The sequence below is a fragment of the Pristiophorus japonicus genome, chromosome 9, assembly GCF_044704955.1.
Source record: "Pristiophorus japonicus isolate sPriJap1 chromosome 9, sPriJap1.hap1, whole genome shotgun sequence".
NCBI lineage: Eukaryota > Metazoa > Chordata > Chondrichthyes > Pristiophoridae > Pristiophorus > Pristiophorus japonicus.
This window is the reverse complement of record NC_091985.1, coordinates 61,523,627-61,551,094: the sequence shown is the minus strand read 5'-3', so window position 1 is coordinate 61,551,094 and position 27,468 is coordinate 61,523,627. Positions and strand designations below refer to the sequence as shown.

General features: G+C 45.4%; 1 protein-coding gene across 3 annotated transcripts in view; it reads left to right on the top strand.

Moving 5' to 3' along the window:
- LOC139273066 (echinoderm microtubule-associated protein-like 4) overlaps positions 1 to 27,468 on the top strand; it is a 417,356-nt gene that overhangs the window by 93,118 nt on the left and 296,770 nt on the right. Inside the window, exon 1 of one of the 3 annotated variants that reach the window (XM_070889380.1) lies at positions 22,587 to 22,770. The exons of the other annotated variants lie outside the window; for them this stretch is intronic. Coding sequence (XP_070745481.1) covers positions 22,734 to 22,770 — 37 coding nt within the window. The 5' untranslated portion in view covers positions 22,587 to 22,733. Of the gene's footprint in view, positions 1 to 22,586; positions 22,771 to 27,468 lie in introns of those variants that run through there. 3 annotated transcript variants of the gene reach the window in all.

The window sequence follows — 27,468 nt, the reverse complement described above, 5'->3', positions numbered from 1 at the left end:
CGGGACCTGGAACATCAGGTCCCTCATGGAAACACCTACGAACTCATTTTTTGGTGTGGATGCAGGTCATCCACGACCCCAAGGGACTGCCTAATACTAATACTATAGCTTGCTTGGCAATCCCTGACCTAAAAGATGCATGAAGGTTTCAATTCATGAGTGACTGCTAATGCAAAGCTGCCACATGGAGCAGTCGTTGCAAATTAGTAAAACATTATTGTATAGAATTACCTGAAGCTTCTGGTTGATTTGTTGTGATAGCTGGTATTATGACCAGTACTCAAGACCCCTACTAAATTTGTAGTAATTGTGTGGAAAGAAAGACTTGCATTTATATAGCATTTTTCACAACTTCAGGATGTCTCAAAGCGCTTTACAGCCAATGAAGCACTTTTGAAGTGTAGCCACTGTAGTAATGTGAGAAACAAGGGAGCCAATTTGCGCACAGCAAGCTCCTACAAACAGCAGTGTGATAATGACCAGTTAATCTGTTTTTGTTATGTTGATGGAGGGATAAGTATTGGCCAGGACACTGGGGATAACTCCCCTGCTCTTCTTTGAAATAGTGCCATGCGATATTTTACGTCCACCTGAGAGAGCATTTGTCTCATCCGACCATGCAGCCCTCTCAGCACTGTCAGCCTAGATTTTTGTGCTCAAGTCCCTGAAGTGGGGCTTGAACCCACAACCTTCTGACGCCGAGCCGAGTGTGCTACCACTGGTGCAGAGGTTAGATTATTGGTAGAGTTTTTCTTGTTCTTTGATGTGCATTTTGTGCATGCTCTAATCCAATCCACCTATCCCCACAGGCCCTGCAGAATTTTAGTTTTGAAGAGGAGGAGGAGGAAGTTCATGCTAAGTGGCTTGTTTCTGTTTAGTTTGGGTCAAAATGTACAGTTGCAATGGTGCAGGTCCTGGGTTTTATATGATGCAGGTCGAAGAGATGACATACCTATGTACACTTAATGACACTTTCATGTGCATGCTGAGCCTGTGATTTCCCTACAACTTGTTGTGTCAAGGTATATTCCTGCAATATGTGAGGAGGTATATCATTCAAAGAATGAAAAAGAGATTTCCTCATTGGAAAGGTATCTTTCCTCCATTAGTCAAATAGAGCTGGGGTTTATTGGATTCTTGGATAATAGAATGGATAAAAATGTAACTAATTTAGCATCAATAATTTGAATGGATAAGAAATCCTTCAGTATTGTCGAAGATTTGCATGCTTTGGTTCATATGATCTCTGATATAAGATGCCCTATCCAGAACTTGTGTATCAACAAAAAATTGTTGCTTCTAAGCTGGCATTTTTGTAAGGGTTTTCATAGACCAAACGGTTTAGTTCTACAAGTTTTTCAGTTCATCTGCAGTTGGTGAGAGATTAAAAAATCCAGTTTAAGAGTTGATGATTACACCTACGGGCATGTGAAATGATAGCAATTGTCCCACTAATACAGTGGCCCTGACTGAAGGTTGTGATTGTGCTGGTTGGGTTACTGAGGGGCTAGAGAAAATTGGGAGGTTGGAAATGAATATAAATTTAGAACTCTTTTTTTTTTTTCATGTCCACAAAGGGGTAATGTGGAGCATACTTCATCAAAGCCAATTGGTAATTAAGACAAGATAAATTAATGAAGGATCCCGCCCAAAATGCTGGCCTGTCTTTTCTCAAATTAGATGATCATGTGTACTCTGATGTTTCCTGTTTTTAATCCAGATTTCCAGCATTTGTGGTTTTCTTTTTATCTTTGCTAATACAGACAAAAGGTAAAAGCTCTTAATTTTACGGAATCTCATGGCTGTAATAGTGGCCCGAGTTTGAACTGGTCATTAGAACAGCGCACCTCCGAGCTTGCACCTATTATTTAGAATTAAAAATGCGCCTAAAAAGTACCTCGCTATTCTGTAGTGTCTGCAGGCCTCCATTCCAGTCGGCGCAGCGCAGCTTGAGCTGCGGGGGGCGGAGCTATCGACGTGCTGTGTCTGCATAGCTGGCATGGGGATGGGGCTCGGGCCCAGCGTGTCTCAGTGCCGACAGCATTGCGCATGAGCAATGGCACAGAAACATTGGCTGGGTGAGCACTTTCTAGCCCCTGGCCAAATGGCCGAAGAAATGCTGCTGCATGCTTTAGTGAGCTTTGTTGCTGGGTGATCGATTTCCCGCCCCTAGCCCCTGGCCGAACGGCCGAAGATATGCTGCTGCGATCTTTAGTGAGCTTTGCTGCTGGGTGAACGATTTCCTGTCCCTGGCCGAAAGAATAGGCGCTGCGTGCTACAGTAGGTCAGGTAGGGGCTTTTATTTTTTTATTTATTGATTTATTGATTGATTGATTTATCATTTATTAATGATGGTTCTTTATTTTTAAAAGTGAAGGTGTTTAGTGCTCTCTCTTATCCCCCCCTCCCCCCAGGCTAGCTGCGCTGATTTCTTAATTCTACACTAGGTTTTTTCCTGGCGTACAAAAGTGGACACTTACTCCGTTCTAATTTAGTTTGGAGTAACTTTTCGCAGTTCAAACTTGCAAAACAGGCGTAAGTGGCTGGACACACCCCCTTTTGGAAAAAAAAGAACTAAAACGAAACTAAACTCACTAGAACTGGAGCAAACTAAATGTGGAGAATTGCAATTTCTAGGATATTCAAAAAAAACTAGTTGCTCCAAAAAAATAGGACCCTATAGAAATTTGTTTTTTTTTCACAGAAGCTTAGCAGCTATCTCCTTGTGAAAGTTTTTCTTCAATTTGCGTTAAAATTAAATGTATTTATCATTTTTCTTTTAAAATACTTTCATTTTTATTAAAGTGTATTATAGTGGCTATTTAAAAAGATGTTTTCCTTTTAACGTGCACATTCCATTGATTTGGTTCAGGTTTGTGGGCATTATATTACAGAAAGATTCAAAATTATTGCACAATACAGTGTGAAAATTCAATGTGAAAAATCCAGGTCATCTTAGTCGGGTCAGGGAGACAAAACTGTCTTCTCTCTCAAAGTTGAAATTTAAAAACATAGAAACTGATGTAGAATTTTTAAAAATTCACTTGAGAGCATGAGACCTGATAAATGTTAAGAATATTCATTTCAATTTTATGCGTTACTTTGTACAGAAACATTTCAGGAGAAGAACCCTCGTTTTCATTTACTCCTTTGTTCATGTGCTGATGGGGCCGAGGGGGAAGCACTCCTTCTCCTGGCCCACAAGCAGGGCCTGGAAAAAGCGCATGGCAGCTACATCCGGCAGTTCCTGCCTCTCTTTAGCTGCCTGCCGCTGATGGTCTCTCGCAGGTCAGGGCCATAAAAGGAGGTGAGCGGTGGCCATGGGCAGTGTGGCGGCATACCACTTCAAGGTACAGCGCGAGCTGGTGCAGGAGGACGACGGCAACAAAGAGGGATGTCACCATAATCCAGGTCGGTGATTGGAGCTTGGGCAGGAGCGGTGCGGTCGGGGCAAAGGAGCGGCGAGAGATTGCAGAGGAATGTGATTGGGACCCGGGAGAGGCGTGAGTTCGGGGCCAGAAGAGGTGAGGGCCCAGGGGCAGCACGGGCCAGTTCACACTGCAATATGTGTGCGCACTAGGTCCGTGCAGCAGAGCTGGTCTCCAGTCATCTTGGGTAATCCTTGCCACTGGACCAAGACCTAGTTCTGTCAAGCCCGTGTGGTGGCTGTTGTGCAACGACCACCACACTTTTTAAAAAAAATCCATGCACAGGCATCTTCCACCCTTCAATATGTAGTTCTGGATCTGGAATATTCGGTCCTTCATTGAAACACCTGTGAACTCATCCCTTTTTGGCGTGGAAGCAAAGTCATCCTCGTTTCAAGGGACTGCCTATGATGATGATGACCAATTATATGAATTGTTGCCTTTTTCTGAAATCTTATCCCTGTATTTCTTACATTACAACAGTGACTACACTTCTAAATTATTTCATTGGCTGTAAAGCACTTTGGGGCATCCTGAGACCGTGAAATGCCATATATAAATGCAAGCCTTTCTTTTCATGTGGGGTATCTAGGGTTTGAATCACTGAAACTTCTTTAGTGGAAGTAATTAGAACCTGAGTGACTTTAGTGTCTAATAAATCGAGACTTTGGACAAGTTGTTTATTTATTTGTGGTGTTAGGTTACAGTAAGATATGTTCTCATTAAGTTTTCTGAAATTACAATGATCCCTCTTAAATGATTAAGTAGATGTTTTTATCCAGCAGTAATAAAGTTAACCATACACAGCAGAAGACAGAATCTTGAGCCAACAGCAACTCCAGATGACGTTGCAGTGCTTTGTGCAAATATACTATTTCCTGTTACAGGAGATAATATTACAGCCTGACACACTGTAGTTCTATGTATCAGTTCAAAACAGGATTCCATGTGACCTGTTTAGCAAAACCTTTTTTAGGATTTGTGATATATAAATGAGAGAATTTTTGGTGCCAGTGAAAGAGAAGTATTAACCTATGAATGCTGAATTTTATAGATTGTACAAGATACCTAATTGAAATAGATGGGGAATTTGGTGCTAAAGCTACCTTTTATAGTCAGTTTTGTCATTGGATATTTAAGTAGTATAAAGTAGAATCAAGGCTCCTAGAATTACATTGGGCTTGAAGTATTTAAGACCGTGATAGCATATCAAAGAAGAATAAACTGCTTGAAAATTTAATTTTTAAACATAGTTGTAGCATTTAATGGTCTCTCTCTCTCTCTCTCTCTCTCTCTCTCTATATTTAAAAAAAAGTCAACTTGTCTTTCTGCAACCTTCAACATGTTGAGTTTAGTTTGCGATAGGGTTGTATTGTCGGTGCATGCTGCTTCTAGAACCATTTGCTAACTTTTTCCTTCATTTGATCCTTTAAATTCATATGTAAGTATTACACATTCAGCAGCCTATCCTTATGAGCTTCTCAATCACTTCTGCACATTCATTAATGGAAATACACGCAACATTTTGCGGGGGGGAAACTCAACTGTCTCCAGTTGCAAGTGCGTATTTATCTCTAAAGGTGATTAGTAGTTATTTTTTTCTTGATGTTGATTGACTAAAGGGTAATGTTAGTGTAATCTGAATAAACATGGCCAAAGTAGCTTGGGTTTGCTTAATATTAATTCTTACAATCCCATTAACTTCAGTTTTACAATAAACTATACTACTGTGATTTCCAGACATTTTTCAACCTCCTTCCCCTAGCCCCTATCCATATGTTTGCACTTGGAAATTCAAGGGAATGATTCTTGTAGTTTGGAAATTTTTTTGAGTAGATTTTCAACTTGCCATCTAAGCATTGTGGATTATCTGTCCATTATAGAAACTGCCTGATTTTCATTTCTATTAAATCAATAAATGGTCATAAAGATTGGGCGGTTCCAATAACTAGCTGATCAGCAACACCAGTTTTATGACTGAGTGGTAAGATGAAAAGCTAACTTGATATTTTAAGCATTTAAAGATTCGTTGTGTTAATGGCTAGCATGTTTTAAATAATTAAAAAAAATGTCTCCCTGGTTATTTCCTGCTGATTAAATTTAGAGCCAAGTGTGCTTTTCTACTTGTAATTCATCATCATCATCATAGGCGGCCCCTCAAATGACGATGTCTTGCTTCCGCATGAGTTCACAGATGATTTAATGTAAGACCCAATTTTCCAGTCCTGAACTCCAATTGATGGGGTGGAAGATGCCTGTATGTGGATTTTTTTAACGTGTGGTGACCATTGCACATCAGCCACTACACGGGCTTGACAGAGCTAGGCCTTTATCCAGTGGCAAAGTTAACCAAGATGACTGGAAACCTGCTCTGCTGCACCAACCTAGTGTGCACACATATCGCAGTGCTGCCCCTGGGCCCTCTGTTCTTCTGGGCCCCGAACCCTTATTCGCCGCACCTCTGCCACGATCTCTCGCCGCTCCTCCGCCACAAACATTCGTCGCACCTCCGGCATGATCTCTGTAGGTTCAGGTGAAGAAAGGTGAACTAGTCTATGTGCGCATTTTTGAACGAATCACCCAAACGCATTGACTTATTCCATGGGCATGGATTCCCTTAGAAACCTTAACCAATTCAACAACTGCTTCAAATACACGAGTCAGTTGGCTACCTATTTATTGTCCTAATATATCTCTATCTCAGTCTCAGACCATTCTCGACTGTGCATTGTCCAGACAGTGCATGTGAGCAAAATTGCAGAGATCGCAAATGATTTTTTTCTCATAGACCTGTCCAATGCGATATGATTGAAACTCCCTAAATTATTTGCATACAGTTTATTTCCAGGAGTGGGGACTATGGGCCCAAATTTCCCCAGGAGTTGCTGTTTTTTTTGGAGCAACTAGATTTTTTTTGGAGTAACTTAAAAATCGCAATTCTCCTCATTTATTCTGCTCCAGTGTAAGTGAGTTAGTTAGGTTTTTTTTTTAAGTTTAGTTTTTTTTCCAAAAGGAGGATTACCAGCCACTTACGCCTGTTTTGGCCATTTAAGCAAGTTTAGCCAACTAAAAGTTACTCTAAACTAACTTAGGCCAGCGTAAGTGGGCACTCTTGTACGTTCAGAAAAACCTTGCGGTGACTTAAGAAATCAGCGCAGGCAGCCAGAGATGGGGGGGGGGATGGGAAAGGGACCTTCACGACAACATTAAAGAAGCATAAATACATTTAAAGCACCAATCACTAAACAAAGCAGTACATTTGCACCAAGCACAAAAAGTAATAAGCAATTAATTTGCAAATTTAAAAATAGAAGGAACCCTGCACCTAAAGCACCAAGACCAAAGTAATAATCAATCAATCAATCAGTAAATAACAAATAAAAAAATAGAAGTACTACCTTAGGGAATGCAGCGGGCCGCCGATGAGGGAGCCCATTCGGTCAGGGCAAGGGATGGCGTGCTTCGGGACCCTCCCACACAGCCTGCAGCACGTACTCATAGATTTGGCCTGCCAGCAGCTACTGACCATGCGCACAGACTCTAGCGCGAATGTGCAGAGGTCCCGGCACTGTTTTCAGCGCCGGGTCCTGATCTGCCCCCAATCCACTGGGCCACGCTACGCCACCACCGAGGAGAGGCTGGGGAGTGGCCAGAATTGGGAGGAAGATTTTCGGCACGCTTGGAGACGGACAAAAGCAGTGCACCTCGGGGGAGGGCACCAGAAAAAGGGGTTGGGGAAATTTGAGCCCTATAGTTATCTCTTTCATGGCTTTATATGAATCCAGGTCACTGAAAGCAAGTAAACATGTAAAGCAAGTAGGACATGGGACTTTTAGCCTCTCCTCCTCCTCCTCCTCCTCCTCATTCTCTCTCTCATTCTCTCTCTCGCCTTCTCTCTCTCCTCCTCTCATTCTCTCTCCTCCTCTCATTCCTCCTCTCATTCTCTCTCCTCCTCTCATTCTCTCTCCTCCTCTCATTCTCTCTCTCTCCTCCTCTCATTCTCTCTCTCTCCTCCTCTCATTCTCTCTCTCTCCTCCTCTCATTCTCTCTCGCTCGCTCGCTCTCTCGCTCGCTCTCTCTCGTTCTCTTGCTCTCTCGCTCTCTCTCTCTCTCTCTCTCTCTCAACCTCCTCTCATTATCGCTCTCTCTCTCTCTCTCTCTCTCGCGCTCTCTTCCCCCCCCCCTCCCCCCCCCCGCTCTCCCTTCCTCCCCGCCCCCCCCCGCTCTCCCTTCCTCCCCCCCCCCCCGCTCTCCCTTCCTCCCCCCCCCCCCGCTCTCCCTTCCTCCCCCCCCCCCCGCTCTCCCTTCCTCCCCACCCCTCGCTCTCTCTCCCCCCCTCGCTCTCTCTCCCCCCCTCGCTCTCTCTCCCCCCCTCGCTCTCTCTCCCCCCTCGCTCTCTCTCCCCCCCTCGCTCTCTCTCCCCCCCTCGCTCTCTCTCCCCCCCCTCGCTCTCTCTCCCCCCCTCGCTCTCTCTCCCCCCCTCGCTCTCTCTCCCCTGCTCTCCCCCCCCCCTGCTCTCTTCCCCCCCCCCCCCTGCTCTCTTCCCCCCACCCCCCCCCCCTGCTCTCTTTTCCCCCCCCCCCCCCCGGCTCTCTCCCCCCCCCCGCGCTCTCCCCCCCCCCGCGCTCTTCCCCCCCCCCGCGCTCTTCCCCCCCCCGCGCTCTTCCCCCCCCCGCGCTCTTCCCCCCCCCGCGCTCTTCCCCCCCGCGCTCTTCCCCCCCCGCGCTCTTCCCCCCCCGCGCTCTTCCCCCCCCGCGCTCTTCCCCCCCCGCGCTCTTCCCCCCCCCGCGCTCTTCCCCCCCCCGCGCTCTTCCCCCCCCCGCGCTCTTCCCCCCCCGCGCTCTTCCCCCCCCGCGCTCTTCCCCCCCGCGCTCTTCCCCCCCGCGCTCTTCCCCCCCCGCGCTCTTCCCCCCCCGCGCTCTTCCCCCCCCGCGCTCTTCCCCCCCCGCGCTCTCCCCCCCCCCGCGCTCTCCCCCCCCGCGCTCTTCCCCCCCCCCGCGCTCTCCCCCCCCCGCGCTCTCCCCCCCCCGCGCTCTCTCTTTCCCCCCCGCTCTCTCTTTCCCCCCCCGCTCTCTCTTTCCCCCCCCGCTCTCTCTTTCCCCCCCCGCTCTCTCTTTCCCCCCCCGCTCTCTCTTTCCCCCCCCGCTCTCTCTTTCCCCCCCCGCTCTCTCTTTCCCCCCCCGCTCTCTCTTTCCCCCCCCGCTCTCTCTTTCCCCCCCCGCTCTCTCTTTCCCCCCCCGCTCTCTCTTTCCCCCCCCGCTCTCTCTTTCCCCCCCCGCTCTCTCTTTCCCCCCCCGCTCTCTCTTTCCCCCCCCGCTCTCTCTTTCCCCCCCCGCTCTCTCTTTCCCCCCCCGCTCTCTCTTTCCCCCCCCGCTCTCTCTTTCCCCCCCCGCTCTCTCTTTCCCCCCCCGCTCTCTCTTTCCCCCCCCGCTCTCTCTTTCCCCCCCCGCTCTCTCTTTCCCCCCCCGCTCTCTCTTTCCCCCCCCGCTCTCTCTTTCCCCCCCCGCTCTCTCTTTCCCCCCCCGCTCTCTCTTTCCCCCCCCGCTCTCTCTTTCCCCCCCCGCTCTCTCTTTCCCCCCCCGCTCTCTCTTTCCCCCCCCGCTCTCTCTTTCCCCCCCCGCTCTCTCTTTCCCCCCCCGCTCTCTCTTTCCCCCCCCGCTCTCTCTTTCCCCCCCCGCTCTCTCTTTCCCCCCCCGCTCTCTCTTTCCCCCCCCGCTCTCTCTTTCCCCCCCCGCTCTCTCTTTCCCCCCCCGCTCTCTCTTTCCCCCCCCGCTCTCTCTTTCCCCCCCCGCTCTCTCTTTCCCCCCCCGCTCTCTCTTTCCCCCCCCGCTCTCTCTTTCCCCCCCCGCTCTCTCTTTCCCCCCCCGCTCTCTCTTTCCCCCCCCGCTCTCTCTTTCCCCCCCCGCTCTCTCTTTCCCCCCCCGCTCTCTCTTTCCCCCCCCGCTCTCTCTTTCCCCCCCCGCTCTCTCTTTCCCCCCCCGCTCTCTCTTTCCCCCCCCGCTCTCTCTTTCCCCCCCCGCTCTCTCTTTCCCCCCCCGCTCTCTCTTTCCCCCCCCGCTCTCTCTTTCCCCCCCCGCTCTCTCTTTCCCCCCCCGCTCTCTCTTTCCCCCCCCGCTCTCTCTTTCCCCCCCCGCTCTCTCTTTCCCCCCCGCTCTCTCTTTCCCCCCCCGCTCTCTCTTTCCCCCCCCGCTCTCTCTTTCCCCCCCCGCTCTCTCTTTCCCCCCCGCTCTCTCTTTCCCCCCCCGCTCTCTCTTTCCCCCCCCGCTCTCTCTTTCCCCCCCCGCTCTCTCTTTCCCCCCCCGCTCTCTCTTTCCCCCCCCGCTCTCTCTTTCCCCCCCCGCTCTCTCTTTCCCCCCCCGCTCTCTCTTTCCCCCCCCGCTCTCTCTTTCCCCCCCCGCTCTCTCTTTCCCCCCCCGCTCTCTCTTTCCCCCCCCGCTCTCTCTTTCCCCCCCCGCTCTCTCTTTCCCCCCCCGCTCTCTCTTTCCCCCCCGCTCTCTCTTTCCCCCCCCGCTCTCTCTTTCCCCCCCCGCTCTCTCTTTCCCCCCCCGCTCTCTCTTTCCCCCCCCGCTCTCTCTTTCCCCCCCGGCTCTCTCTTTCCCCCCCCGCTCTCTCTTTCCCCCCCCGCTCTCTCTTTCCCCCCCCGCTCTCTCTTTCCCCCCCCGCTCTCTCTTTCCCCCCCCGCTCTCTCTTTCCCCCCCCGCTCTCTCTTTCCCCCCCCGCTCTCTCTTTCCCCCCCCGCTCTCTCTTTCCCCCCCCGCTCTCTCTTTCCCCCCCGCTCTCTCTTTCCCCCCCCGCTCTCTCTTTCCCCCCCCGCTCTCTCTTTCCCCCCCCGCTCTCTCTTTCCCCCCCCGCTCTCTCTTTCCCCCCCCGCTCTCTCTTTCCCCCCCCGCTCTCTCTTTCCCCCCCGCTCTCTCTTTCCCCCCCGCTCTCTCTTTCCCCCCCCGCTCTCTCTTTCCCCCCCCGCTCTCTCTTTCCCCCCCGCTCTCTCTTTCCCCCCCGCTCTCTCTTTCCCCCCCCGCTCTCTCTTTCCCCCCCCGCTCTCTCTTTCCCCCCCCGCTCTCTCTTTCCCCCCCCGCTCTCTCTTTCCCCCCCCGCTCTCTCTTTCCCCCCCCGCTCTCTCTTTCCCCCCCCGCTCTCTCTTTCCCCCCCCGCTCTCTCTTTCCCCCCCCGCTCTCTCTTTCCCCCCCCGCTCTCTCTTTCCCCCCCCGCTCTCTCTTTCCCCCCCGCTCTCTCTTTCCCCCCCCGCTCTCTCTTTCCCCCCCCGCTCTCTCTTTCCCCCCCGCTCTCTCTTTCCCCCCCCGCTCTCTCTTTCCCCCCCCGCTCTCTCTTTCCCCCCCCGCTCTCTCTTTCCCCCCCCGCTCTCTCTTTCCCCCCCCGCTCTCTCTTTCCCCCCCCGCTCTCTCTTTCCCCCCCCGCTCTCTCTTTCCCCCCCCGCTCTCTCTTTCCCCCCCCGCTCTCTCTTTCCCCCCCCGCTCTCTCTTTCCCCCCCCGCTCTCTCTTTCCCCCCCCGCTCTCTCTTTCCCCCCCCGCTCTCTCTTTCCCCCCCCGCCCTCTCTTTCCCCCCCCGCCCTCTCTTTCCCCCCCCGCCCTCTCTTTCCCCCCCCGCCCTCTCTTTCCCCCCCCGCCCTCTCTTTCCCCCCCCGCCCTCTCTTTCCCCCCCCGCCCTCTCTTTCCCCCCCCGCCCTCTCTTTCCCCCCCCGCTCTCTCTTTCCCCCCCCGCTCTCTCTTTCCCCCCCCACCCTTCTCTCTCTCTTTCCCCCCCCACCCTTCTCTCTCTCTCTTTCCCCCCCCACCCTTCTCTCTCTCTCTTTCTCCCGCACCCCTCTCTCTCTCTCTTTCTCCCGCACCCCTCTCTCTCTCTCTTCCACCCTTCTCTCTCTCTCTCTCCCGCCCCACCCTTCTCTCTCTCTCTCTCTCTCTCTCTCTCTTTTTCTCTCCCCCACCCAGACAGTTAATGCCATGTAAAAAGCGGTTGTAAATGGTTGGACGAGTTTGTTGTGCGCAGAATACACTCGCAGAAATATTCAGTGTGAATACGTGAATAATTACCTCACGTATATACAGACTGAATCAGATTTCTACCATATGTCTAAAAGTTTATAAGATGCCTAAGTTAGCTTGCCTGCTCCAACCAGTTCAAAGTATTTTAATAGTTATATTGAAACCAATCAACATGTAATTACAATGCAGTTAAAGGTGTTAATTCCTCCTAGTCAGACTCATCAAAGATGAGGCCAGGCACAGATGTTATACCTGTTGCAATATCTAATTTAATACTAAGAATATCATCGTAAGGTTGGGGATTTAATACGCACTTGGCTAAGGATTCCTTAGCAATCGTTTCAGACATAAATGCATTTGAAGCATATTGCAGTATCTTGACTGTAGCTGAATACTCTTGATAGTATAGAAAAGTTCTGTTTAATGTTATAAATTACTGTATAGCTTAGAAATCTTAGGTTTACAGCTTGTATTGGACTTTGCAGTCCAGTCTATTTAACCTCCTCTTGGAGCTTGCATTGAGTTGCCACCTGTGGCCGCTATCTTTGCTCTTCAGTCGCCATCATCTTGTCCTAACTTAGTAAATGTTGAATCTTTGCATTTCCCTGTATTGCTATACTTTGCATATGTTTACATGATGTGCTCAGAGACATGAGAAACTAAATAAAATGGTGATAGACTCACAAGTTTACTTCTATAAGGTTAGAAATAGAATTTCTACGGGGGTTCTCCCTATCTCCTGCCGTAGCTTCCGCAGAAACCCTGGAGAAATGTCATAAGCCTCCGGGGTTACGGTGGTAGATCTGTGGACACTTTATCCCTTGATCTCCCTTAATCTTGCATCTTTCACTCACTGCAGTTCCTCAGCTTAAAATCCCTGTGGTAGAAATAGGTTTTCGAACGCATAACCAACAGCACCGTAACCAAGAGGCTCAAGTCTCACCCGAAATTGGGCCTTGGGCCTCATTGCAATAATTTAGACGAGCTGCCAGCACCTATCATTGCCAGCGCATCATTTTTGAGCCTCGCTGGCAGCAACTGTTGGGTAATTTCCAGAGGAGTGGTAGAGCTCCTGCTCCTCTTGGCTCCACATAAAAATTAAATCAAGTATCCTTAGCTCTGCATGCAAGTAATATTCTGAAATTAAAATTGTGTGTAAGTTTTTGCGAAAACCCTGCAGCAGATATAAAAATTATTTTCCTGTTATATTATCTTCTGTATACTCTTATGGTACATAATACTACATTCAGTTAGCTGTACATCTAGCACATGGGTGTGCCTTCTTTACATTGTCCAAATCTCAAGTTGTCTGTTGTCGGTTGACTTTGTGTCATATACTTTGTGGTCGTTCACTTTGGTGGATTATGTTGGCACAGAACTCTGTTTACTCTGTCTCTCATCAATTTTGGCTCACGTGTCTGGAAGGGAATGTCTATACAGCCCATCTATGAGAGTTTGTGGCTGTGTTTGAACAAAGTAGCTCTTCAAAGAGTTGGAGTTTCCGTCTGAAACTTGGCAAATTCAAAGCAGTTATTGGCAGTGTTACGATGGACCAATTAATCTTTGGTTTCCTTTCCAAAAACTTTGAGGAAAAATTGAAGGAAAAGCAAAAAGCTCTTAAAGGAGCCACAAAGCACCCAGTGCACAGTGAGGTACTGTGAAGTCAGGGCTTCTTAAAAATTTACTGTATGCCATGCAGCTAGCCATTTGGGATATTTTGTGTAACTAGGTGGTAGTTCAGTTCGTTCAATGCGTGTATTTGATATCTTGCACAGCTCTGCAGGCTGACTTGTATTGAGCAATGTGATGACATCTGTCAACTTCCAATCTCCTCATATACTTGCTGGGAACAACTAAGTTGTGGCCTTAAACACCTATAAATCCTAGTATTGTTATAAAGTAACTACCATAGCATTGCCGTTATCCACTCAAGATGACCGTTCTCATTTTTCAACTTAGAACAGAAGTTATTTTTTTTTTTTAAAGTGTACGATACAATGTATAAAAAATGGATCAAAAATCAGTCATGCTGAACAGAAATAAAATGATGTGTTAAAAGTATTGGGAGGCCTGTAATGAAACTACATTTAACAGCTGGGGCAGGTTTAGGAGCCTAAATGAGAAGGAATAAACTGAGGTTATTGAGACAAGACACTGTCTAAATGTATGCTATTCAAACTGAATATTGTAACTGAATATCCGTCAAAACGTGATTTGCTAATTTGTACCAAACTTGGTTATAAATTCACTGACTTTGCGACCAGGGTTTTGGCGATATTTCATCCTCCGTGGCGCAAAAATGGTTAGCGGGAACTCCAGTGACCTTTTGTGGCGACGCTTTCCACGTACCGTCGGGGAGAGGAGTGCTGCCGTGCAACACTCTAAATAGGAAATTTGCCGCTCTCCGCACCCATAATCTGCGCCCAGAATACCGACATGGAAAAACCTGTGTTGCACCCCTGCCAGCAGCGGTAAGTATGAAAACCTGCAAAAAAATGTAAGTTAAAGTTTTTATTTTTTAATTATTCTTCAGCGATTTTGTAGGCAAAGATTTTGTGAATTTTTTTCCCCCCAATTTTTGTTGTTTTTCAACCCACCCAAGGCGCCTCTTGCAGCACTATTGGCCTCGTGCAATGTCGATTTTTACCGCTGCGCAACTGAAAGGCTGAAAATCAAGCTTACTAACGGTAGCGAAGCGAAAATGGTAATTTTGGCATAAAAATACCGTTTTCGTTAAAAAATTAATTTCTAGCCCGATGGCCCCAATTTTCCCCAAGCAAAAATAATGGCGTACACTTACCTGTACGTACGTTTCTCTGAGGACTGTCTGCGCTGGAGAAAAAAAATCCCTAGTTTCCGGCAGAGTAAATCTCCATGTCCCGCTGGCGCTACCCAAGTCGACCTCAGAGGGCGGTGCTAAGAGTGTCTGCCTAAAACGCACTGGGCATACGCAGAAGAAGAAAAAAATCACTGTGCGCATGCGTAAAAAAAAACTCTGCGCCTGGGATAGCAGCAGGCCGCGTGCGTGGAGGATCCTCGGCCGGGGATAGCAGCGGGTCGAGCCGACTGTGTGGAGAATTTGGAGAAGGCTGCCCTTGGTGTTTTTGGTGAGAAGACTCCTGTTAATCTGGTGATTTTGCCTGCCGCTTTAATTTCGAAGGCTTCCCCAGACTTCAGGATTATCTTTGAAAATTTTGGGCCACTTGGAACTTTGATGGAAAAGGCGAGTGTTGGAGTTATGTTTAATTTGCCTGCTTGCAGTTCTCTCAACGAAGGAGGAGCATTAATGGTAAGTTTTCTTTTATCTGATTTATTTTTAAAGTTCCATAAAGTTGATTTAAAATAGCCAGGGAGGCCCATCGGCCGGGGATAGGAGCGGGCCAGCGCAGATTTCTTGAATTGTAGGCAAGGCTTTTTCCTACAGTGTTGCTTGTGTTTGTCCGCGGATTTTAAAAAAAATCCTTACTGAATAAAGTTGGGCTTATGTCAAAAAAGGGCACGTGAGCTGCTTTTCAATGTACACCAGCACCAGAATAAGAACATAAGAATTAGGAACAAGAGTAGGCCATCTAGCCCCTCGAGCCTGCTCCGCCATTCAATAAGATCATGGCTGATCTGGCTGTGGACTCGGCTCCACTTACCTGCCCTCTCCCCGTAACCCTTAATTCCCTTATTGTTTAAAAATCTATCTATCTGTGACTTGAATACATTCAATGAACTAGCCTCAACTACTTCCTTGGGCAGAGAATTCCACAGATTCACAACCCTCTGGGAGAAGAAATTCCTTCTCAATGTATTGCGGCAAACATTCTGGCGCTGGTAGTAGACGTCGGCGCCCCAACATTGTGGAATCTTTAAACTAATCTTCAGCACCAGACAAATCGGCGCCCGATGCTGGGCAAAATTGAGGCCGATGTATGTAGTTAGTGTTTTTAAGCATTGTATGCAGTGTGAGATGCCTTGATGAGGTCAGGTGGGCCACGCAAGAGACTAAGGTTAGCCCGGCTTACTGCTGGGTCCCGTTACCATGGCATGGAGAAGATGACCAGCATGGTTCACATGTTTTTGCAGATTAACAGCCAGTTGTCTTGTTGGTTGATTGGCATATGAATATAAACAGTACCAGGTGAAACTACAAGTGTCAAAAGCCTTATTTATTTATCCTGAGTGTTAAATTCAATTTTTTTCAGATATGTGCAGAATTATAGCAATAAAGCAATTTTGGGGGATGTTCTTCAATATTTTACTATTATGTGAACAAAAGTGTGTAGTGAACCTTTTCAGATTGTCATTTCCATTCCATAAATTTTAAATAATTGAGTGGAGAGTTGAGAATTGCCACCTATTCAAGCATCTGTATTTCAGATTAATAGTGCTCACTTCTAAGTCTCCGTGTATATTCTGTTCTGTAACCCCGAAGAGAAATCCACTTGGCAGAATATTATTAACCTGCCAGCCCTGTAAAGACGAAAAACTTTAAACATCTCCACTCAGGGATATAACACAACCAAGTAATTGGAAACATTTGAAAGTTTAAAATATACTGTAGAAGTGGTGTTTTATACAATAGAATGGCTGCATGGAGAATCTTTCAGTGTGAACATTTGTAAATTTATAGGACAGTACAGTCAGATTGTAATAGAGTTTAAGAACATTTATGAGAGTGGGCAAGTTAATGGTTTTGAAAGCCTTGTGTGCAGTCAAGCCGCCTTGATGGCAAAATAAATCTGCAGAGCAAGAGAATTTAGTGCAAAATCGGTAGTTGTTTTATAGATATAGGTGGACAGTTTTACATGAGAGCTGCCAGTCCCCAAAATATAATGTTCCTGTTATTTTCTATTTAAATGTCTCAATGTCCTTACTGTAGGTGATGGGGCATTAGACGGTGGCAAATTCAAAGTGGCTTGGTGTTTGGAAAGAAATTGCACAATATTGAGTTTTCTTTCAGATTACCTTTTTATGTCCAAATTGTACACCACACAGACTTTAATATAATTTTATGGATATGCCTGTTTTTAAAAAAAAAAAGTTTTTCTTTGTTGCCTCTAGACTCAATTATTCCAATGCTCTCCTGTAGCCTCTCACCTCCCACCCTCCATTAACTTGAGCTTATCCAAAACTCTACTGCTCATATAGAACTCACACCAAGTCCCGTTTACCCATCGCCTATGCTTGCGAGACCTACGTTGGCTCACAGTCCATCAATTCCTCAAATTTAAAATTTTCATCCTTGTGTTAAATCCCTCCATGGTTAGTCCCTCCTTATCCTTAACCTCTTTCAGCGTGCAACCCTCGAAGAACTCTGCATTCCTCCAATTCTAGCTTCTTGTCTATCCCCAACTTCCTTCGCTCCACCATTAACAGACATACCTTCAGCTGTCTAGGCTCTAAGCTCTTGAATTTCCTCTCTGCCTCTCTACCCTCTTGCTCCTCCTTTAAGACGCTCCTTAAAACCTATCCATGACCAAGCTTTTGGTCACCTGTCCTAATGCCTCCTTTGGATCGTATTAATTGTTTTCTCTGATTACGCTCCCGCGAAGCACTTTACGACATTTTACAATATTAAAGGTGCTAAATAAATACAAGTTGTTCAAATTAAGAATGTTGATGAAACTATATGTAGAGCTGCCATGAATGACTTACTGAACTTATCCATGTGAGGAAGCTAAATTAACTTGTGAAGATTTGCCATAGTACAAAATGTAAGAAGTATGCAATCAGATATTTTTTTGGTCTGGCAAGCTTTTTCATTCCACAGACCATGCGTGAGTTCAGGGCCCAGGAGCAGCATGGACCAGCCCACACTGTAATATGTGCGCGCACTAGGTCCATGCAGCAGAGCTGGCCTCCAATCGTCTTGGTTAATCCTTGCCACTGCACCAAGACCTAGCTCTGTCAAGCACGTGTGGTGGCTGGTGTGCAACAGCCACCACACGTTTTTAAAAAAAAAAGATCCACGCGCAGGCATCTTCCACATGTAGTTCGGGACCTGGAATATTAGGTCCTTCATTGAAACACCTGTGAACTCATCCCATTTTGGCATGGAAGCAAGTCATCCTTGATACAAGGGACCGCCTATGATGATGATGAATGCATCATGGACTCAGTTAACCTCAGTTAACCTTCTGAGGGAAAGTGAAACGTTTCTTCAATTTCCAGAGTTAATTGTGAAACTCCAGGATATCCGTTTGTGTTTATACATCATTACTCAACCCCCTGCTTTCCATCTAAGGTATTTCCTCGATACCAGTAATGCAGTAACTATGGTGTATTTATTTATTTTTGTTCATGCCCATATGCATCCCTCTAACCTTCAATTCCATTCCTAATCCGATATTTATCTAACTCATATTTTTGAAGAAGTTGATACACTAGAAGCAGTTAATGTAGAGTGTATTGTTGGTTGGCCAACTATAGATCAACTGTGGTGTTGCAGAAGTACTATTCTTAAGTTTGTAGGTGATGAAAACCTGCATGAATTTGTGACTTGTGTACGATAGTCATTAGCCTTGTGTACTTTAGCTTCAACAATAAATTATTTAAGTTCCTCTGAATATGTACTGCCTGTGGTTCATACTCTTCCCCATATCAGATGCTTCAGAGAGAGAGGGAAAGGGAAAACTGAAGGATCAGTCATCTCAGGCTGCTATTTTGCATCTCTTGGTAGCTAGCTCTAGAATTACATTGACAGAGGCTTTGAAGTAGTTGAGAACTTAGGGGGAGATAAAGAAAATACATTACCAAAAACATATGTATAATGAAGTTTATGTGGCTCATTACTCTGGGTGTGGGATTATTAATCACTCCCATCCCTGTTAGAAGAGATTCACCTTGACGGAACATTCATCGTTGGGTGGAAACTGGCTATCATCGAGAGAGTGACAGAAAAGTTGTCTTTGCCATCACAATGATGTATAGCCATCTGAAGAACTAAGTGCTGGCTATATGGAACATTCTTCTTCTCTGTTCCAGGAGTGGTGTTGAATATTTCCACATGTAGCATAAGAACATAAGAATATAAGAATTAGGAACAGGAGTAGGTCATGCGGCCCCTCGAGCCTGCTCCGCCATTCAATAAGATCATGGTTGACGCGTGGCTTGGGTATAAACTGAGATTCCAGGATTTCTAACTGTTTAGGGATCACACTCTATGATTCCATCTTTCTGTGAAAACTGAATTCCTGAACAATAGCCCAGATTTTGCGGTCAGCGACAAATGAACGGGGCTCACCATTCATTTGCCCACAGAATTGCTGTGAACTTTTATACTATGATTTGCATTTATCAGGCAGTCAAAGCAGCACGGCACCCTCTATGGGGGATCTAGGACCTGTGTGAACAGGGAAAGTGACAAGGTGCCACCTTAACCAAACAGATTGATGAATCCTTATTGAGGCATACAGGGGGAAAAATTGGCCGCCTTTGCGCCTCCCGTTAGGGCCTCCAGGGGATGATAACGGGGCGCTACCGGCTCTGCGACCTAGCACCACAATCTACTGGAGATTGTGATGTCATCCGGCAGTGTAGTGCCTCAAATGTGAACTTTGCTTCCGCCTCCTGCAGCATCGCTAGGCATCAACACCGGCAGCTGCAGGAGGCATTGTAAGGAAGGCTGGTAGCTTGGGGTGCAATATTTAAAAGTAATGCCGTCTGGGTAAGCAAAAAGTTTGTTTTGACCCCTTGGGTAATTTAAAAAAAAATCATTTTGCTGTGCTGCAATTGTACAGCCCTGCACTATTATAGAGGTTGGGGCTGACCATCGCAGATCGTGGCTGTCATCGGCAAGGTAGGACATCGTTTCAATGTAAACGTTGGTCCCTTAGAAGATGAGAAGGGGGATTTAATAATGGGAAATGTGGAAATGGCTGAGACCTTAAACAATAATTTTTCTTCGGTCTTCATAGTGGAAGACACAAAAACCATGCTAAAAATTGCTGGTCATGGGAATGTGGGAAGGGAGAACCTTGAGACAATCACTATCACTAGGGGGGTTAGTGCTGGACAGGCTAATGGGACTCAAGGTAGACAAGTCCCCTGGTCCTAATGAAATGCATCCCAGGGTATTAAAAGAGATGGCGGAAGTTATAACAGATGCATTCGTTATAATCTACCAAAATTCTCTGGACTCTGGGGAGGTACCATCGGATTGGAAAGCAGCTAATGTAATGCCTCTGTTTAAAAAAAAGGGGGCAGACAAAAGGCAGGTAACTATAGGCCGGTTAATTTAACATCTGTAGTGGGGAAAATGCTTGAAGCTATCATTAAGGAAGAAATAGCGGGACATCTAGATAGGAATAGTGCAATCAAGCAGACGTGGAGTCATGAAGGGGAAATCATGTTTAACTAATTTACTGGAATTCTTTGAGGATATAACGAGCATGGTGGATAGGGGTGTACCGATGGATTGATGTGTTTAGATTTCCAAAAGACATTCGATGAGGTGCCACCTAAAAGGTTACTGCAGAAGATAAAGCTACGCGGAGTCAGAGGAAATGTATTAGCATGGATCGAGAATTGGCTGGCTAACAGAAAGCAGAGAGTCGGGATAAATGGGTCCTTTTCGAGTTGGAAATCGGTGGTTAGTAGTGTGCGACAGGGATCAGTGCTGGGACCACAACTGATTACAATATACATAGATGACCTGGAAGAGGGGACAGAGTGTAGTGTAACAAAATTTGCAGATGACACAAAGATTAGTGGGAAAGCGGGTTGTGTAGAGGACACAGAGAGGCTGCAAAGAGATTTAGATAGGTTAAGCGAATGGGCTCAGGTTTGGCAGATGGAATACAATGTCGGAAAATGTGAGGTCATCCACCTTGGGGGGGGGGGGAAACAGTAAAAGGGAATATTATTTGAATGGGGAGAAATTACAACATGCTGCGGTGCAGAGGGACCTGGGGGTCCTTGAGCATGAAACTCTTTTGAGTCCTGAATCCCAAAAAGTTAGTTTGCAGGTGCAGCAGGTAATCAGGAAGGCGAATGGAATGTTGGCCTTCATTGCGAGAGGGATGGAGTACAAAAGCAGGGAGAGGTCCAGCTGCAACTGTACAGGGTATTGGTGAAGCTGCACCTGGAGTACTGCGTGCAGTTTTGGTCACCTTACTTAAGGAAGGATATACTAGCCTTGGAGGGGGTGCAGAGACAATTCACTAGGCTGATTCCAGAGATGAGGGGGTTACCTTATGATGATAGATTGAGTAGACTGGGTCTTTACTCGTTGAAGTTCAGAAGGATGAGGGATCTTATAGAAACATTTAAAATAATGAAAGGGATAGACAAGATCGAGGCAGAGAGGTTGTTTCCACTGGTCGGGGAGACTAGAACTAGGGGGCACAGCCTCAAAATACGGGGGAGTCAATTTAAAACCGAGTTGAGAAGGAATTTCTTCTCCCAGAGGGTTGCGAATCTGTGGAATTCTCTGCCCAAGGAAGCAGTTGAGGCTGGCTCATTGAATGTATTCAAATCACAGATAGATAGATTTTTAACCAATAAGGGAATTAAGGATTATGGTAAGTGGAGCTGAGTCCACGGCCAGATCAGCCATGATCTTGTTGAATGGCGAAGCAGGCTCGAGGGGCTAGATGGCCTACTCCTGTTCCTACTTCTAATGTTCTTATTATAATGCAGAGCCTGCAGCAATGGCCCTTCCATTTAAGGAGCCTTGGATCCTGGCAGTGCTGCACTGGACATTGTGCAGCACTGCACCGCTACCGCCCCTCTTGCCGGCTTTAGCGCTCCAAGGGAAGTGGTAGTGCTTGATTTAGTGCTCCACTTCCTTCCTGGAGCGCTAAACGGGAAGTTTGCGTCGGCTTCACTTGCGTACCATCCGACAATACTTTTGGGCTACCGCAAAAATTATCACCTCAAATGGGGCGCAATGCAATTTCTAGCCCACAGAGTCTAAACCAGGAAGTGTAAATTAGAATATTTAATTCGGTGTAAAATCATGTACAGAAAGCTAAATAAAGAGAGGGAAAGAAAGATGGGATTAACAGAGAAAGCTAAGAGACAAAGAAAAAGCCATTAAAACTTTTTTTTAAAACTCCAACAATAATTAAAACTTGAAAAAATAAGACTCTATACTTGTAAAAGTGAATTTTCACAGCCAGGGAGGTTGTTTAGTCGTAATTAAAACTTATCATGCTGTTAAAAATTTATTTGTACTTGAATGGACAAGCTCTAACCTTTTCTGGCATGTTTAGTGGGTATCTAGTGGCTAAGTACCACAACTTCATGCCCTTAATGTGATTATGAAAGCTGAATCTCTTGGTGAGGTATCGGTGTAGCGAAGCTTGTAGCTAGCAGAGCAGGGCAAATCAGACAGCAACTTCTTGATTTCTGAGTTAACTGTGCATGTACGGCTGCTGGAAGTTGCTGTCCGATTTGTTCGTTAATAACGGTGAGCGCTGATAGCCTCACCATTATTCTTACTGCAAATTCCAGGCCTATATGATGTACAGTATTCATTATTAACCATTTCTGTGGGCAGTGTCAATAACCAACCCTGTCCTCACAGCAGAAGGAATGTTTAAGGAAGTGGAATTTGGAAAGGGGTGACAAAAGTTTCTGAAAACGAGGTTAGTGTTTTTATAAGAAAAGGAACTGCTGTACTTCTTTTGGTAAAGCTTCTGATTATTACAATGGCATACAAATTAAAGCTAAAAGCTTTAGTTTGCTAACCACTATAGTTTATTTAAGCAAACTTTGCTAGAGATTCTGAATGAAATTTAATCCCTCAAATACAAAATAGGCTATTCATTTTAAACATAGTAATTGTTATAAGTAAACATTGATTTTATTTTGCTTTGTGCTTTAAGAACTAGCACCTGACCCAGTGCAGATCACTGCAGTACTGTGTCTGATAAGACTGCAGCCACTGCTTTACAGTATGTAATATATTCATTTACTGTAAGTGGTTGTGGTACTGCCATCTCTTGCCAGCAGTGGCCTTTAGTATAAATCAATTTGATTGGCTCCTGCTGTAACAAAGGTTAAGTCTATCTGTAATTTTGAATACAGGAAACTTTGTTTGCCAAAGTCCTAATTGCATGACGTAGCCCAGTCAGGTTCCAGTTGCCACACCTCTGTTAGCCTACTTTTCACTCATTCATTTTAACCTTTGTTCCTTTTCTGTGCAACTCGTCCCAGTTACTCAACTGTCAAATGTTTCAGGGAGACTCTACCTTTATAATTGCTAAACAGTGAACTGGAGTTGAATAAACATAGGCAGCTGTTGTAAACGGCCAGAAGTTTCATTGGATTTTTTTCTTTGAAATTAGATAGTTTAAAAAAAAATCTGATTCAATGGCTACGCAGCTATATTTTCCCTCCAGCAATTGTGGTAAGGATATGTTTTATTTAATCTATTTGGAACCATTTTCAACTGAGTATCATGGTTGCGTCCGGTAGAGGGGTTGGGAGGAAGAGCTTTCTTATCTCAAAACCAATGGAAAATAGGGTAATGTAGCTTGTCGGTGTAATCTGGAAACCTGCATGTATGTTCTCTTGCAAATAAATTTGTCTGTGGCAAGTTTAGTCAGATTATTCATCCCTAATGATTGTGCATTGTAAGCAGATCCTCTAACCTCAGCTGAAGCCTGCTTGAAATGTTAGGCATTCTACTGAAGTGCACGTTTCCAATTAAAAATAAATCCTGTAGACAACTAGGGAAGTTTATTTATTCCACCTATTTTCTATCGTTTCCAAGTGTAGGAGTGTGCCTGAAGCCCAGCTTACTGCACTGTTGTACAAAATTAACAAAACAAGTGTTTTGTACTTACCCGGGCACTCATGGCAGTTTGTGAGAGGATTATTGTCCAACACAAACTTTAGCAGCTGGTGTAGTGAAAAAGCCTCTGTTAAAATAGCAATTTGATTATCAAAACATAACATCTGATGGCAACAGAATTTTTAATTGATGAAAAGTAGACAGCAGCTTAGAGCTTGTACACAAAAGTATTCGAATTGTTTTACGCTGTAGTACAACTTTGAACTCTACTGCCTCCATCTGAACTATGTAGTCTATGGATTAGGAAATCACTCTTGGATTTCATAGATGGTGAGATTTTTTAAAATATAATTTTTTAGGTAATAGCGCAAATTTCATGAGTTCATTATAATAATGTAGAGTGTCTCGTGCTCAGGGAAATCATGGCTCCAATTTTTTTTCAAAATCAAAATGTAACTTTTGTTTTTCCGAGGTAACTTCCTCCTTTTAATTTCTTTTTTACACTGTATGAAACTTGGTGATATTCTTTCGCTAATAGAAATAATTGTGCTAATTTGTAACTTATATACTGTACTCTAAATCCTTGTTGCTCAAATGTCCATAGTATTGCTGAGTTACTAAGTTTCTGTGCCTAAGAACTTTTAGAACATTGCATTATGAGGGTGTTGATAGGTTTGTTAATTGTAGTCAGCTCTAGCCACAAGCCTTTAAGCTCCACAAATCATCTGTGTTTGGAAGATGGTTTCAGTTTCCAAAAATAAAACGTGGACAGGATATCTTGCATAGGCTACTTGTCACATTTGATGAAGCCTTTTATGTACTCCATAGAAATTTCTATACAAGCGTGATTGAGTCTTTGTTGAAAAGAGTCGAAAACTAAGTCAGAGATACCATAAAGCAAAACTTAACCAAAAATCATTTTTCAGGAACAGTAAAGCATAATGTACAAGCTTCAAGATGGGAGTTGTGACTTTCCAAACACATTTGGACTGAAATTAAAGGATATTTCTAGGTGAATTAGTTTAAGTAGTGAACTATTGAATTGAAACTTGAAAGGTGCAATTTCATTTTAAGAGATTAGATTACTATATCTGAGCATAGATGTATTCTAAGGAGACCAGAGCATTTTATGTGGTTCCACTAGTAATGAGGGTGTTGTCAGACAGAAAGAACTGTTATCCAAAAGGCTGTCTTTAATTTCTCACTATAGCTATTTTTAATGCTTTTCTTACCTTTGTCGGTTCAATATACTGGCATTAAAGCACCTGAAGGTCATTGAATTTTGCATTATGGGACCTGCAATACCATCAGTTTATTATTTCATATATGAATTAATTACAAGAAAACCTTCTGTATTGTTGGAAAGGCAGTAGTCTTTGAGATGGAGTGGTCTCACTATAGGGAATGATGTTGGCTGGCTCTGTTGTTCAGATTATTCATTTTTAACCTTCAGGTAATAATGTTTAAAAAGGGGAAGATCTGAGATGACATAGAAGTGTGACATTATACTAGAGAGATGGAAAAGTAAATGGAGTTGAAGTTTATCCTCCAGTTCAGATTATAAAAGACACAGTAAAATAATATTGGAAAAACTGTTTATTAACTAAAGCAAGTAATTTTGGTACAAATAGAAAGAAAATACAACTGCAAATGCTAGAAAATCTGAAATGAAAACAGAAGTGCAGGAAATGTGGCAACCGGAACTGTACACCAGTATGGTCTAATCAAGGTTTGATACAAGTTTAGCCTAATTTCTTTACTTTTCAATTCGATCCTTCTAGAAATAAATCCTAGTGCTTGTTTTTTTTTTGGAGGCCTTATTTACCTGGTAGGTTAACCTGATGGGTGACGAGCATCTTAAAGGAGGAGAGCAAGGCGAAGAGGTTTAGGGAGGGAATTCCAGAGATAAGGGCCTAGGCAGCTGAAGGTACGGCCCAGACCACTTGCATTCCCTTTCATGTCCTCTGGATGTTCAAAGTATTTCACAACCAATTAATTTACATTTAAAGTGCATTAACTGCAGCCAACAAAGCTCGGAGCAAAGCCTCACTAAAAGCAAATTAATGACCAATTAATCCGGTTTTGGCAGTGTTGGTTGAGGGGTGAAAGTTGGCCAAGATACTGAGAGCTCCTTGCTTTCTTCAATTGGTATTAATGTTTCACCTGAATGACGGCAGATCCGACAGCGCAGCAATATTGCATGGAAGTGCCAGCTGAATTATAATGTCAAATCCTTGACTTGGGCTTGAACCCATAATCATCTGACTCGTCAGTGATATCAACTGAGCCAAGTGAGTCTCTGAGCAGTACTATAAGCTACAGTAAGCTGGAAATCTGAGAAAATATGTAAAATAGCAATCAACAGCTTTTACATAGCAATTGAGACATAACTGAGACATAACTAGCAAAGTTCACTAGTCTGATCCTAGCACCAACCCAAATGTAAAAGGAAACTAACACTAAAATAAGTAGAATGCCTTTGTCACTCAATTAAAGGATTAACTGCATACTCTCTTGCAATCTAATTAATTATAAGAAATAAGCATTCCAATCAAATTCTGTATTGTTAATTCTGAATTTAAAAAAAATGAGAATTTCAGGATGCTTTTACATTTAGTGAATGGGAATGTCTTAAAGTAACTGCACTTCAACACACGAGAGGTGGAAAAAGCTTCACATGACAAGATCTAGAATGAAATGTGGAAGCAATTTTTCACAAAAAGAGTAGTAGAAATTTGGAAAACTCTTCCTAAAAGGTTGTGGACGATGGTACATCATCATCATAGGCACTCCCTCGGATTCGAGGAAGACTTGCTTCCACTACTAAAGTGGGTTCTTTGGTGGCTGAACAGTTCAATACGAGAGCCACAGACCCTGTCACAAGTGGGACAGATATTTGTCGGGGGAAGGCGGGGGTGGGACTGATTTGCCGCCCGCTCCTTCCGCTGCCTGTGCCTGACCTTCACGCTCGCAGCGTTAAGATTCAAAGAGCTCAGTGCCCACCCGGATGCACTTTCTCCACCTAGGGCGGTCTTCGGCCAGAGTCTCCCAGGCGTCAGTGGGGATGTTGCACTTCACCAGGGAGGCTTTGAGGGTATCCTTTTAACTTTCCGCTGCCCACCTTTGGCTCGGTTGCTATGAAGGAGCTCCGCGTAGAGCAAATTGAGTGGGGAATCTCTTGTCTGGCATGCAAACTAAGTGGCCTGCCCAGCAAAGCTGATTGAGTGTGGTTCGTGCTTCAATGCTGGGGATGCTAACCTGGGTGAGGACACTGATGTTGGTGCATCTGTCCTCCCAGGGGATTTGCAGGATCTTGCAGAGACATTGTTGGTGATATATCTCCAGCAACTTGACGATGGTACAATTGAAGCTATCAAGATTGAGATAGATAGAACTTTGTTAGGTAAGGGTATCTATCAAAGGATGCCAAAAGCGGGTAATTGGAATTGAGGTGCAGATCAGACATGATCTAAATGAATGCCGGAGCAAACTTGAGGGGCTGAATGGCCGACTCCTGTTCCTGTGTTCCTCAGATGTGCTGCTGCAAAATGAACCCAAAGTGAATACACATCTGACCCTTCTCCACTTGCAAGTACCAAAATCTTCGAGTAGCAAACATTGAGTATTGGCCGCACAGCCATAGAATCGCCACTGTGCTTGTTGCAGTTTATTTCAATTAAAAATCAAGGACATTTTGGAGTAAGTTCGCAATGATGAGATTGTTGTGCAAAATGGAGACATTTATGCCGTAAGTTGCTGATCTTGCTATAGTAGTAAATTGTCGTTATAGTGTTGACATATCTGGTTTTAGCTGGGAAGCACCAGTAAACAGTTGTTAACAACAACAACTTTCATTTATATAGTGTCTTTAACATAGTAAAACATCCTAAGGCAGTTCATGAGCATTGTCAAACCGAGCCGCATGAGATATTACGACAGGTGACCAATAGCTTGGTCAAAGAGGTAAGTTTTAAGGAGGATCTTAAAGGAGGAGAGAGAGGTGCAGAGGTTGTAGGGAATTCCAGAGAATAGGGCCCTAGCCAGCTGAAAGCATGGTCGTCAATGGTGGAGCGATTAAATTCGGGGGTGCTCAAGAGACCAGAATGGGAGGAGTGCAGAGATCTCAAAGGGTTGTAGGGCTGGAGAGGATTACAGACATAGAGAGGGGTGAGGTCATAGAGGGATTTGAAAACAGCATAAAAAATAGGAGCAGGAGTAGGCCATTTGGCCCCTCGAGCCTGTTCCGCCATTCAATAAGATCATGGCTGATCTGATCTTGGCCTCAACTCCACTTCCCCGCCCGTTCCCCAT